Genomic DNA, 12604 nt, shown 5'->3' with positions numbered 1-12604 from the left:
AATAATTTTATATATATTTATACTTACTTATACTAGTACTTGGATGTTTTTTTTTTAAAGCAGTGCAGCCCTACTGACTCAAAACAGCAGTCATATGCAGTAAAGTTATGTAAAGGACATTTTATTTTGTCTTTAATCTCATTGTCATCTCTCTGTCAGCATGATGTCATCTAGATAAATTTATAAATTGGCTGATTCAAACAAACCACAGGCACACATCTATTTCATGCTGCTCTTTCGATATTTGTTTCTACTGTCTACACTCATATTCAGCCTTGCTTTCTTCCACAGTTTAAAAGTCTAGTCTAGTCTGAACTCTGGGCTCCACTATCTGACCTGAGTCAGTAGATCTCAGAGCTCTACTGGGTTTATACTCTACTAGCATGTCATTCATGTATTCTGGACCTAAACCATTCCGTGATTTGTAGACGAATAGCAGAACTTTAAAATCTATTCTGTATCTGACCGGGAGCCAATGTAAAGACTTGAGAACTGGGGTGATGTGATGTGATCTCTTTGTTCTGGTTAAAACTCGGGCTGCAGCGTTCTGAATGAGCTGCAGCTGTTTGAGACTCTTTTGGGGGAGTCCAGTCAGAAGACCATTACAGTAGTCAAGTCTGTTGGAGATGAAAGCATGAATCAGCTTCTCCTGATCTGTTTGGGACATGAAACCCTTAATTCTGGATATGTTCTTAAGTTGATAAAATGCTGATTTGGTGACTGATTTGATATGATTGTTGAAGGTCAGGTCTGAGTCTATCAGCACGCCGAGGTTCCGGACTTGGTCTTTAGTTTCTAGAGACAGTGACTCAAGATGTTTACTGACAGCAAACCTCTTCTCTTTGTTGCCAAACACAATGACCTCAGTTTTTTCTTGATTTAACTGGAGGAAATTTTGGTTCATCCACTTTTTGCACCGAAAGCGTAAAAACACCATCACAACACATTACACAGTGATTTAAACCGCTGCCGTGCAGAGTGGTCTGTGTTGTGTGTTGGTGTGTGCAATTTTGTAAAGTCAAGATCTGAACATTTAGAGTAGGCTTAGTGGCTCCCCGGGGTTGGATTTCTACCAGTGCTTAGACACAAACGCACACAGACACATAGGTTTATACACTCTTAATGAGTTCAAAATCAAATGACAGCAGCACTCCTCCCTGCAAAAAATTCCACAGGATTTGGCAGTAAGTGATTATATCTAACTGGATTATACGACCTGATTACCCCAAAAAGAGTAATCTGTGACAAACAGGACAGCACAACAAATTAGAAGGGGCTAGTCATATTTCATAGTGTGTCCAATCTAACCACCGTACTAAATTTCTTAAAAATCCATTTTCAAGCAGACCAAGTGATAACAAATATACCTTTTTTGGACTACAACCATAGTTGAGGGCAAGCTGTAGGCAGATACACCCATATAAAACCAGCTGATAGAAGCCGGGCTGCTGAACCACTGAAGCAATCATTTTGCTATAATTCCCTCTGCAAATTGTACATTTCTTTAGCCTTAACTGGCTCCTGACTTACATGCGATGGCAACATCGCGGGGCCCGCATGCCCACCAAGACAGCTGACTGAACAGAATAGGGCATGCAAACTTGACTTGTGATTAAACAGGGGTGTGAATTTAGTTGTACAGGTATATGAGACAAAGACTAATTCATTCCATATTCTTATAATTGGTCATTTATACATTTAAACTCATCACATGTTTCTCCAACACATCAGTGGTTGTGGGACATTATAATGTCTAGTAATTCTAAACTAATTAATCTTCCTGAACACTTGATAAATTGGAAGTGGTGAATAGAATACACAGTGCAAATAAACATGCGAAGGTTGAAACAATCCTGGTAACCTTGTAAAACTCTGATGACCAGATTTCCTAAAGTTAAAGATGACGTGTTTCTTTTATGTTTTTGTGAAGATTATCATTAGAATTATTAATGTTGTTGTTGGAATTTTTATTGTCTTTCGTAGTAGTAGTGGTGGTAGTATTAGAAGTAGTACTTGCAGATGTAGTATCCATAAAACCTTAAAAATAAGTCAGGCTCAAGCAAGTGTTTGGGCATCGTCTGTGCTAGGACCAAGAAATCAGCCAGTATTCTGTATTCTGTTTATAGCCAGTTAAATCTTTCCATTCTTTTTTGGACATTATTGCACAATCTTCCTGCAAAAAAAATGCTTCTAGTTCTGTGACATTCTTGAGCCATCATGCATGCACTGCTTTTTAAAGAGATGTCTGAAAATGTACGCCTATTAGGTTAGTGTGAGGCCCACGGCAGATTTGAAATAAAATGTGAAGGATAGAAGCCATCAACTTTTCATCTGCAGCTGTTTTTTTTTCTTTCTCTTAATGATGTTAGGATGTTTGCTTCCAGAATTTACTGTGGTATGTTTAGTTAATTCAAGTCCTCCCTCTAGCAACAAAATTTCCTTCATGCCACTTGGTGCAACAAAAGTCCAAGCCATGATATATCCAGCCCTATGCTTAACAGATGAAGATGTTCTCTGCAGCAGACTCAGAACACATTGTTCTCTCCACACATTCTGATCCTGAACTTTATGTTGGGAATAAGGAAAATGTTTTCTTCTGGTGACTGTTCCTTGAAGGTCATGTTCATGCAAGTGTGGCTGCACATTAGCAGAGAGCCCCACCATCACCAGAGTCTGCCGTGTCTGAAGGTCTTTTGCAGATTTATCATGTTTTTTTATTTGCGTTATTCTTAGCCTTTTCTTGCTTGTGGGCTAATAAATTAAAATTTTAAGAAGGAAAGCTTAATGAGTCAGAGTATTTATGAAGCTTTGAAATTTAAATGACCTATTTTTCCAAACGATGATGATAAACATGTCATTGCCCTAACAATATGATAAAAGTCTGCAACATCAGTAAAAGTTCACTTCAAACTCAAAACTCTTGAGGTTCTCAAAAATCTCAAACATTTTTTTTCCATCTTCATATGTTTTGGAGATCAGACTTTATTCGATAATTTTACATGACACTGAGAAGTCTGAGAGTGTGCCTCAGAGGCTTCTGTACAGTGTTTTCTTTTACTAAACATTGAATACAGTTTCACATTGTAAAGCAATAGCTGTTTTGTTAATGCTGTGTTGTCTCTATCTATATTTTTCAGGACACGTCCAAAGGTCCAGTTCAATGGCTACGTTGGCCATGAGACCTCCAATGGTCAGGCATCATTTGAAAATCCAATGTATGACACCAACATGAAGCCCACTGAGGCTAAGGCAGTTCGATTTGATACCACACTGAACACCGTCTGCACTGTGGTCTAGTCCAGCAAACCTGCCGCCACCTATAAAGTGGTTCAGGCTGACCTCCGTGTTGCGGCCTGCAGTGTAGTGTCATCAAAGAAAAGAGGAATTACAAATTTAGGAGTTGGACCTGTCACCATGAGCAGTCTTGGTGTGGCATGCTGGTCACTTGTCAGCATAGTCTGCGTCTTTCTTCAACTGAATAGTTGTTTATCCCAGTCTAACCTATTGCCCCCTTACCAAATTTGCACAGTTGTGTAGGATTACTAACTCCCCTGCTGCAGGCCAGACGTGGGTTTGCCCATTGTAAGGTTTTACCTTCAGGGGAAGCACATAGACTACTCCACTTCTCAGCCCCTCACAGGTGCTGGACCAAAATCCTCCAACTGGACTTCCATCATTGTGGACTTGAAAGGACTAAACTTTGACATGACACTTTACAAACTCTGTTTTGGTGGAATCAATTGTTTGTTATCCAGACTGTGGTAAAGTTGACAACTATATGTAGTCAATGCAATGATAAGATCAACCAGACCAATTCCTTTAAAGAAAATTGATTCATAGTAGATTAGTATTAAGAGTGATGGACTAATGCTAAACCAGCCAAGATTAAATGGAAATTGCACATAAGTTTGAAATGTTTTAGCCTACTTAGAGAGCTGAATGAGTTTTAATATAGCAGGACAATCACAGAGATGAGTACGTTTAGCTGTCAGTTATTAATTGATTTTCAAATCGGTTCTTGTAAATTTCTTTACCTTCTGCCACTATTTTGCCTTTTATGATAGCCCACAGTACATTGCCACTAAATAGGCTAAAACATATCAAATCAAGCTTTTGCAAACATTGCTTACCCTAGGTTTTGTACCAGAACCACCTGTGAACTAGCTCTACACGAGTTTGCAGTTGGTTTTCAGAGACCTGTCAAACACAATCAAAGAGTCTTCTTCCTGGACTAGCCACAATTCTGTGCTCGGTGGCTGAACGAGTGGAAGCCTGGAGGCAATAAGCTGTCAGGATCATCGACTGCTGCAATCAGCTGTGGCCAAATCCAGGAAATGATTTGCCCATTTGTTATTCTGGTGTGGACTATCAGTCAACAGATGACTGATTCTTTTTCCACAGTATACTCTCCAGCCACAAAATCCGAAATATATTAACTTTTTACCAGACAGACTGGCTGACTGGTGGACAAATGGACAAAGAAAAGTACAGTTTGTCACCTCTGTCAGTCAAAAAAGGAGACAAGGACACGTTGCTGCGGAAACAGAGGCAAGTGGTTGTCTCTAATTGTCTCTTCTGGCATTTTTTCTTCAGTGAAGATATTGATGAACAGACTCATTTGTTCTAAATCCCAGTGGGCCCTTGGGACTTCCCAAACCACTGCTGCTGGGGAACCCAAAATATAAACTTTATATAAACCGCACAAATTTTGCACTAGTGTTTTTTTTCTTTCTTTTCGACTGGGTTATGGAAAAAAAAAAAATTAACTTTAGGGGGTGAAATGGGTTTGAAAAACGAGTCATTCAAAAAAAAAAAAAAGGTCATTTTATTGAAAAACTTCTATCTTTAAAAAGATGACTAAAGATAACAGGGTTACAGAGTGTTTGTATATACACATTTATATTTCTCACTCCATGTTTGCGGGTGTGACAACATTGCTATACTGTTGTTTATTTTGTTTCCATGACATCATGCTAGTCAACCAGAAAGTAGAGAGCAGTTCATCTGTGGACCACCGAGCAAGAAAAACAATAGTGTCACACGATTTGCCACATTTAACTGTTTCTGAAATCTCTCACTGCTACTACTTTATATCATTTAGAAGATATGAGCTGAGAGCTTGCTGTTTATGATATGCTAGTTTCATGAACAGACTGAATATGGGCTCAAATTTTCTGCTGATATCCGGTAGTAGTAAATGGTATTATCTTTCCGGGACAACGAGCGACTATTTCTCAAACGATCTTTTAAAAGGTGTGTTGTAGATGTTCCTTTCCGCTCATATCAAACTTTGTCCTTTCAGCACATTACATATCTGATGCACGGGATCTTGTTTGAGCACGCCTTTATAAAGAACACGCAGAGTATGTGATCCGTTTGAGGCGTGGTCACTTAAGGCAGAACTGAAACAGAAACAGTATGAAGACAACATGCACAATTATGGTTGTCTATAATTATCGTCTCCTAACCCCATCCCGCACAGTCCCAGCCCCTACGCTCTCATTGTTTGAGAAATACCTCGTGTGCCGAGAGTTTAAGTAAAGGCCTGCTTGTCAATGCTGGAAAAATCACTGCAACAAATACACAAGCTTACCAAGTGCAATCTAGTCCGCTTATTTCACAATATTGTAAGTCTAAATGTCACTTTAACACCCATCAGTCTGCAGCACCCAACAAAATTTATCAGTTTCAAATCACTTACCAAGCCTGTTATTACTCGTGTCCCCTCAAAATATCTTTATTTTTTGAAAGATGCAGCGCTTGGTTTAGATCACAGATGTAACCATTTTCTGTGTGTGTGTGTGTGTCCTTCAGTGTCTTCAGGCCTGTTTCACGCTTCATTTTCAACACTCACACCATTATCTTCGCACATCCAGCATTTCTTCAGTGCGCATTATTTTTGTTGTCCAAAATTAGATTATTTTTATGATTTCCACGTTTCTGTCATCCCACCACAGTCCATAACACCATAAAAAAAACATTCAATCACATCCCTTTCATCGATATGCACAGGGTGAAATTATGAGAAGAAGTAAGCTGATGACAGCCAAAATTATGATTGATAGTATGAAAAATATATTATATAAACAATAAAAAAAATAAAAAAAAATCTGCATGAGAAGGTTGTCTCATCCACCTGTTTTGAGATAAGCAAGAATTAATGAACAGGCAAATGTCACTCTCCATTCACATTTTCAGCTCATGTAGTCAAAAATGACTCTGTCCCATATCTGAATCTTACCAGTGACGTGTCCTAAAATAGTCGTGATTATTTATGGAAGCAGGGCTGCAGGAAATTGTTGACTTTTTAACAACCGTTGTCAGCCTTGTCTTTTACACCGTTGGTTTCAGAGTGATAAGAAGCGTGACGCTTTGGAAGTAAAAAAATGTGCAAAGATCGTTTAAATTGCTTCGCAATGTAACAACAAGACAGATGACACGCATTCAAAATCTCTACACAGGAATTAACTAGAAATCTGTACACAACAGAAGAGCGTCTGCTCGCACGATCATGAGCCTGCTCTTTTTATTTTACTTTTCATTGCAGAAGTGCAACCTGTGCCTGCCTGTTTTTATTGATTTAGTCAATTCAGCTAAGATTTCCTATTGAGTCAAGAGCCCATAATCGAGCATGATAACTAGAGCCTTTAAAGATTCCGCAGATGTATCAAAAGCTCTTGCTTTTATCAATTATAGACAAGCATCTCATCTCCGAGAGCATCTGAAAAAGAGAATTCAGACTCGTCGTTTATTCTATCATGTCACAATAGAACTGCACTATTGAGGTTAGCTTTCACATCTTGTGCCCCCCCAAAAAAAAGAATTTCAGCAAATAAGAACTGACTGATATCAAACTTGAAGTAAGAAAAGAAAGTTTTTGCAATTTTTTAAGAACTATTTTCTGTGCATTGTCTTGTGAAAGGTGTGGTATAATTTTTTTTGAGCCCAAAGCTAACTTTAACTCTTCTAAATCACAATACCCGTGCAAGCTAAGTTTCATACGAATACAAGTCAATGCCACTGTGCTGCAGTGTTTATTCATATGAAGGTGACTCACTTCTCTCGGTTAATGCACTCTAATATTTCTTTTCTTTCTCTGCTCGTACTTTGATAGATGCTCGCGATAGTTTTGCTGAGAGGTGGCAGAGGTGCCATCCAAGTTAAAGTAAACTCTGCCCTGAACTACAGAAGTGCTAGTTTACAGATATACTAAAAAAAAAGCAGTTCAACCCCCCCGCCCCCCATCCTTTTTTAACAGAAAGTCCTACACAGCCTCACAAAAAAGATCTCCTTTGCCTCCAGTTATATATTAGATATTTGTTTTTCTTGACTTTTTAATTGACATTACATAAATGTAAATTGTTGAAATGAAAGTCCTCATTTATCTGGGTTACTCATGTTTTCTCTCCACCATAAGTAGCGGAAAAAAAGATTAAACAGATCTGGTTTTGTTGCCCATCATTAGTGCATCATGTGGACATGATGGGCATACCAAGGAGAAAATTTATCTCAAGCTATGAGTGAGCAGTGATCTCGAATCAAATATGATGTAATAACATTTTCTCTGTCACTGAAGCTGCTTCTGTTAGTAAAGGCACTGGAAAGACTGAACATATGGGGGCTTTCTGTGACTTTGAAAAGAGATTGAAAGCAGTATGCTATCAATCAGCTTTTAAGAAAAAAAAAATTGTGATATTCCGTTGAATGTGAAACATCTTTGCTCTTGGATACTTTGAAGTTTTGGTTCATCTTCTCTTCACTCCAGACGTCCCTTTGGACGCTCTCAAGAGGAGCAGCTGGCTACAAGTTGTAAATGGAAAAAAAAAAAAATATCTATTTGCTTGGTTTTGAAATGTTAATGTTATCTCTGCATGAGAGCAGGATCATGTCACTGAGCTGAACTTTTCCCTTAAGAGCAGTACAAAGAAATCCGAAACAGTCTCATGTGTTGTACACATGTTCTTGTGTGGATCTGCTGTTTGTCTCATCTTATTCTGAACAGTTTGGGCAGAACAAGGTTTTTGTGCTCCATTAGATGTTTTAAGAAAATCTACAGCTTAATAGTATCTGAGCTGACAAAGAGTTGACTGCAGCCCTACTTCCCTCATCAGTGCAAAGAATGACCGGGACACCATGTGTAGTAGTGCTATTTCTAAAAGTTACCACCACATATGCCATGCAGTAAATTGCTATCGCTTCTAAACGTCTACTGAATTGTTCGGTTTGTTTCTTTTTTTTTCTCCAAATGGCACAAGGATAAATTGAGAAAGGCCAAGTTCTTAACAGAAAGTCACTATCATTGTTCATGTTATTGTTTTGAGCATCGCAGTCATACTCTCATCCCTCATATCTCTCACCATCATCATGTGCTGCTGAACTTGAAGTAGGTGCATAAGAAAAGATTACATTTTTGTACAGAAATCTATTTTTTATTGAGAGATTTGTAAAAAAAAATAAAGAAAAAAGATTATTAAACATGATGTACTTTTTATGATCAACGATGTAAGTACAAAAAAAAAATCTTGCTCATTAAAGTCAGTGTTTTTACTGTTACACACCATGTAAAAAAATCTATGGTTCAAACTGAGTATCAGATATCAAAATGTCAATCTTGTGTCCATTCTGGCTGCTTTTACACAGGAACAGAACATTTTGTGGGACATGGAGTTAGTTTTCACCTGCAAAAGAAATCATCCACAATCCAAAACACTCCCTTCTTTGCAGTTTGGTGGTTGGCCTAATTTCTTTTGAGCATTAAAGGTTTTATAGAGTCATTGCAAATGATGCTTGACGATGTAATGACACATAAAACAATTGTGGTGGCAGCTGAGTTGCCTGTGAACTGCTAAGTCTTCACATTTAGATATTTATAAACATTTTTAAGATTAATTCTGGATTCACACATTAACAGTGTATGAAAAACAAACACCAGATGCTCAGTGTCATAATATCAGTAACACTTATGGATTTTTGAAACAATGCCTCCTTTAAAAGATGATGTTCTTGTGTAACAGCAGCTCTGTGTGGCTGATCCTAATGTTTATATGTGGGAGGGGGATAACTCTCATAGGCATGAAAGATTTTGGATGATTTTAGCCCTTTACAAAGAATAATCTGACCTCGTGTCTGAACAAGGAGGCATCTGGCTATCCTTGCTTGGACATCATTAACTTCGAATGGCACATTAAACTGTGGCAAATCAAGGCCCTAATAGTATTAAATTGGCAAAAGACCCTTTTTTCTTTTTCTTTTTTTCTTTGCTTGTAAAACTACACTGGTACTTCTTTAGGCTTCAAAAGTATTTGGAAAATCATCTTTCGAGATCATGTGGGAGAAATATAATAGTGTGTTATAAAGGGTGAATAACAGTATTCGAGTGCAGCCTCACAACCTGCTGTTAAAGAGACACAGTTTATCTAGCAGATATTTTGGAGATATTATTTGAGAATAAAGTTTTTGATACAATAACCGCTGTGTTGTCCCATTGTTTTTGTGAACTGCTGTCATGGTTTAGTCGAGGTCCAACTCCGCGTGCTGCCCACTACTGATTGGTCCTTATTGTGCACTGTATTTTACCAAATGCATTTTGGGGTTGTCTATCATTCTTTTTCGCGGGCAAAATGGATGAACCCTGGAATTCACTTAAACCTCTCAGGTTTAACACATTGTTTTATTGCATTTGTATATCATTAGAAGTGACAAAACTGCAATTTGAACGAAACGACCAGAAGACAAAAAACATGTATTGAGATTTTTATTTATTTATTTATTTATTTTTGGATTAAAAAGTCTCTTGCTTCCAGATCTACAAACTGTGCTATGACAATGCAGATGATGGAGGATCACAGAAACCATGAGCGCTTTAATTATCTCAGAGATATATATTGACTTTGATCCTCCTCGTGGCATATTTAAGTAATAACATACATTATTTTAATATGACTTGTATATGACATATGATTAAAACATAGTTTAAAAAAAATCAATTGCATTTAAACAAATGTATGTGAAACTGTTAAACAATATAGTACTCTCTTTAAATATTGACACTACGACTGGAAAATGTGCTAACTGAGAAAGTGAATATATTGTAAAACACACATAGAGAGATTTTGTGGACCATGACATAAAACTAAAGTAGGAGACAACCAGTCAGCTGCAACATGTGGGTGCACGACACAAACTAAGGTCACTGAACATGCTGGAATATGGAGTATTCAAAGACAAGAGTCAGATAAGATTCATGAAGAAGAAAATAAACTCATAGTAGTATTAAAGTATGTAAAATAAAAGCTAGGATTGATAGAAGCTAGTTGTTATACAACCCAACTCATTCGCTGTGTGAGTTCACACTGATAATGTGTGAACAGTTTCTTCTTAAAACTACTGTTGGAGAATTTTTCCTCAACATTCAGACTGATGTCATTCTTCTAAGTATGCACGGCATAACTAGAAAATGTTGGAAACGTATGCCTTTTTTAACACATCTCAAGTTTTCAACGGGCGGCCCCATATTTACCAGGAGTATGACGATAAAAAAAAAAGGAAATGAATAAAAGCTGCCCACATGCCTGACATTTACAGGCATGATAACAACAGTGTTTAAAGAAATGCTTTCTGGGAACAGAAAAATGCTCTCCAGGATTTTTTTTACCGTTGACATGGAAATTTAGGGACAGCAACTTTTTTCTTTTTCCGACGTGTGAATTAGAAAAATGTATTTCTCTGAACTGAGGACAGATTCTTTGACAGAATACTTTGCAGCAAACATCACTAAATGCATTCTGAGAAGCCTTGTAACATTTTCTCTGTTCGGGTGACATTGAAAGTGGAAAAAAAGAGAGAATTTTTATCATCTAACAGGGGCAGAACAACCGAATATATTGCAAACCACAATACTACATGAGTATTTTGATTGGTTTGTGACCTTACATATTCATGAGTAGATGGAAAAAAACGTCGAGGCCGGGTGAGTATAACAAGAGTGGAATAATTACACAATACTTTATGTGATTGTTAGGAGAGTTAACGGCTCAGATGTTTTTATGTCTAACTCTGCATGTTCCCAACCCCCTTCAAGTGGAGACTTGTACCTCCGGGTCTCTAGTTGTTATTGGATACAGGAATTGATGCAACCAAACTTGGTTAGAAAGGTCCATTTCACCAAGTTTAAATGATGTATGTGAACACAGAAACAAACAAGCTTAAGTAAAAGCTTGAGAGCCCTGAACAATATCAGCGCTTGGGGTGTGGAATGGACCTATGATCTACCAACTAATGTTGATGATGAACAAAAAAAAGGGTTTCTGTCAACTTACCAAAACTTGAAGCAGCGTCATCTTGACGATTCCTATCTGTTACCATCTCCCAAAGCGAAATAATTCAAATTCTAAATTTTAATGACATGCTGCAGTGGCTTACAAGATATATTATTGTGATGTGACATTAAACATATTAGAAGCAAGTTTTTAGCCCTGGTAGAAAGTTTATATGACTATATAAAAATTTTAAACCAGGCTAAAAAAATGGCGTACTGTTCTTTCTGTTACTTGTTGATTCATGACCTCTGTTAAGCAGGTTAAGTGGGTGGTTGGGTTCCTTTGTATGTTTGTCAGCACACTAATTAAAAAAAAGAATATATATATATATATATACATACATACATATATGGTGTTTATATGAACATTTGTATGAACAGATGGGCCGTGGTCAAGTTTAGAAGTAATCCTCTTTTGATGTTTATTTGGATGTTTATTCTAATTCTTTTAGACTTGATGTGCACTCTCAGACTGCACTCGCCAACAAAGCACTCATGAGGAATGCATTTTGACACACTATGATTGAAAACACAAATGCACTGCATTGAATTCTGATTCAAGTCATTTGGTTGACACATTGTCGATGAACTACATGAAAGCTGTGTTCTGTAGCTTGGAAAGACTTGAACTCCTTTTTATTTTTTAAGTATTTAATGTGATCTATGAATCCAGGGAATGACATATCTTCCTCTACAATGTAGTAGGCTGGATTGCATGCAATCTCTTTTGCATATCAATTTGAAGATTTCTGCCTTTGAAAATCTGATGACAGATGCTCTACAATTTCGGCAGTGCATCTGTTCCCATTTATGCTTCATGCTGTTTTTGTTCTCCACGAGAGTTCTATGCTGGAAGTTTGCGGTCTAGGAGGCAAACTAGTTTTCCCACAAACTGTGAAACAGATTGATAGCAGTAAATACAATACAAGGTCTTCCTTTTTCTTTGTAATCTTTCAGCAACATAATCAGCATGAGGCATTCTTCTCAGAAAAACAGGAGGTCTTTGTCAACACCGGAGCACCTGTTAATTCCTCAACTTGTTTCTTGTCAGAAATTAGAATTGCAGTGCCCAAGAGCTCCAAGATGGTCTCACTAAGCTTTTTTTTTTTTCACACAAAAGGCCAAGTGAGAGTGGGAGTAGTACTGGACACAGGTACAGCCTGCACCGAGTGGTTGTCCCTGCCTTATCCTCTCAAAATTTAAGAAAGCACTGGTGAAATGTGTCTACAGTTGGACAAACTTAGTTTTAAGATAATTCCTTTTTAGCTTTTCTTTTTTTTTTTATTT

General features: G+C 37.5%; 1 protein-coding gene across 1 annotated transcript in view; it reads left to right on the top strand.

Annotated features, from left to right (window-relative positions):
- The window catches only part of LOC142378168 (CUB and sushi domain-containing protein 1-like), a 445101-nt gene extending 435662 nt beyond the window's left edge, over positions 1–9439 (top strand). The window contains exon 75 of the mRNA XM_075462406.1: positions 3138–9439. Within this exon, the coding sequence (XP_075318521.1) occupies positions 3138–3297 (160 nt within the window). The 3' untranslated portion in view covers positions 3298–9439. The remainder of the gene's footprint in view (positions 1–3137) is intronic.
- The last annotated feature ends 3165 nt before the right edge of the window (positions 9440–12604 follow it).

Source organism: Odontesthes bonariensis, chromosome 1 (assembly GCF_027942865.1).
Source record: "Odontesthes bonariensis isolate fOdoBon6 chromosome 1, fOdoBon6.hap1, whole genome shotgun sequence".
NCBI classification, from domain to species: domain Eukaryota; kingdom Metazoa; phylum Chordata; class Actinopteri; order Atheriniformes; family Atherinopsidae; genus Odontesthes; species Odontesthes bonariensis.
This window is presented reverse-complemented; position numbering and strand designations above follow the sequence as displayed.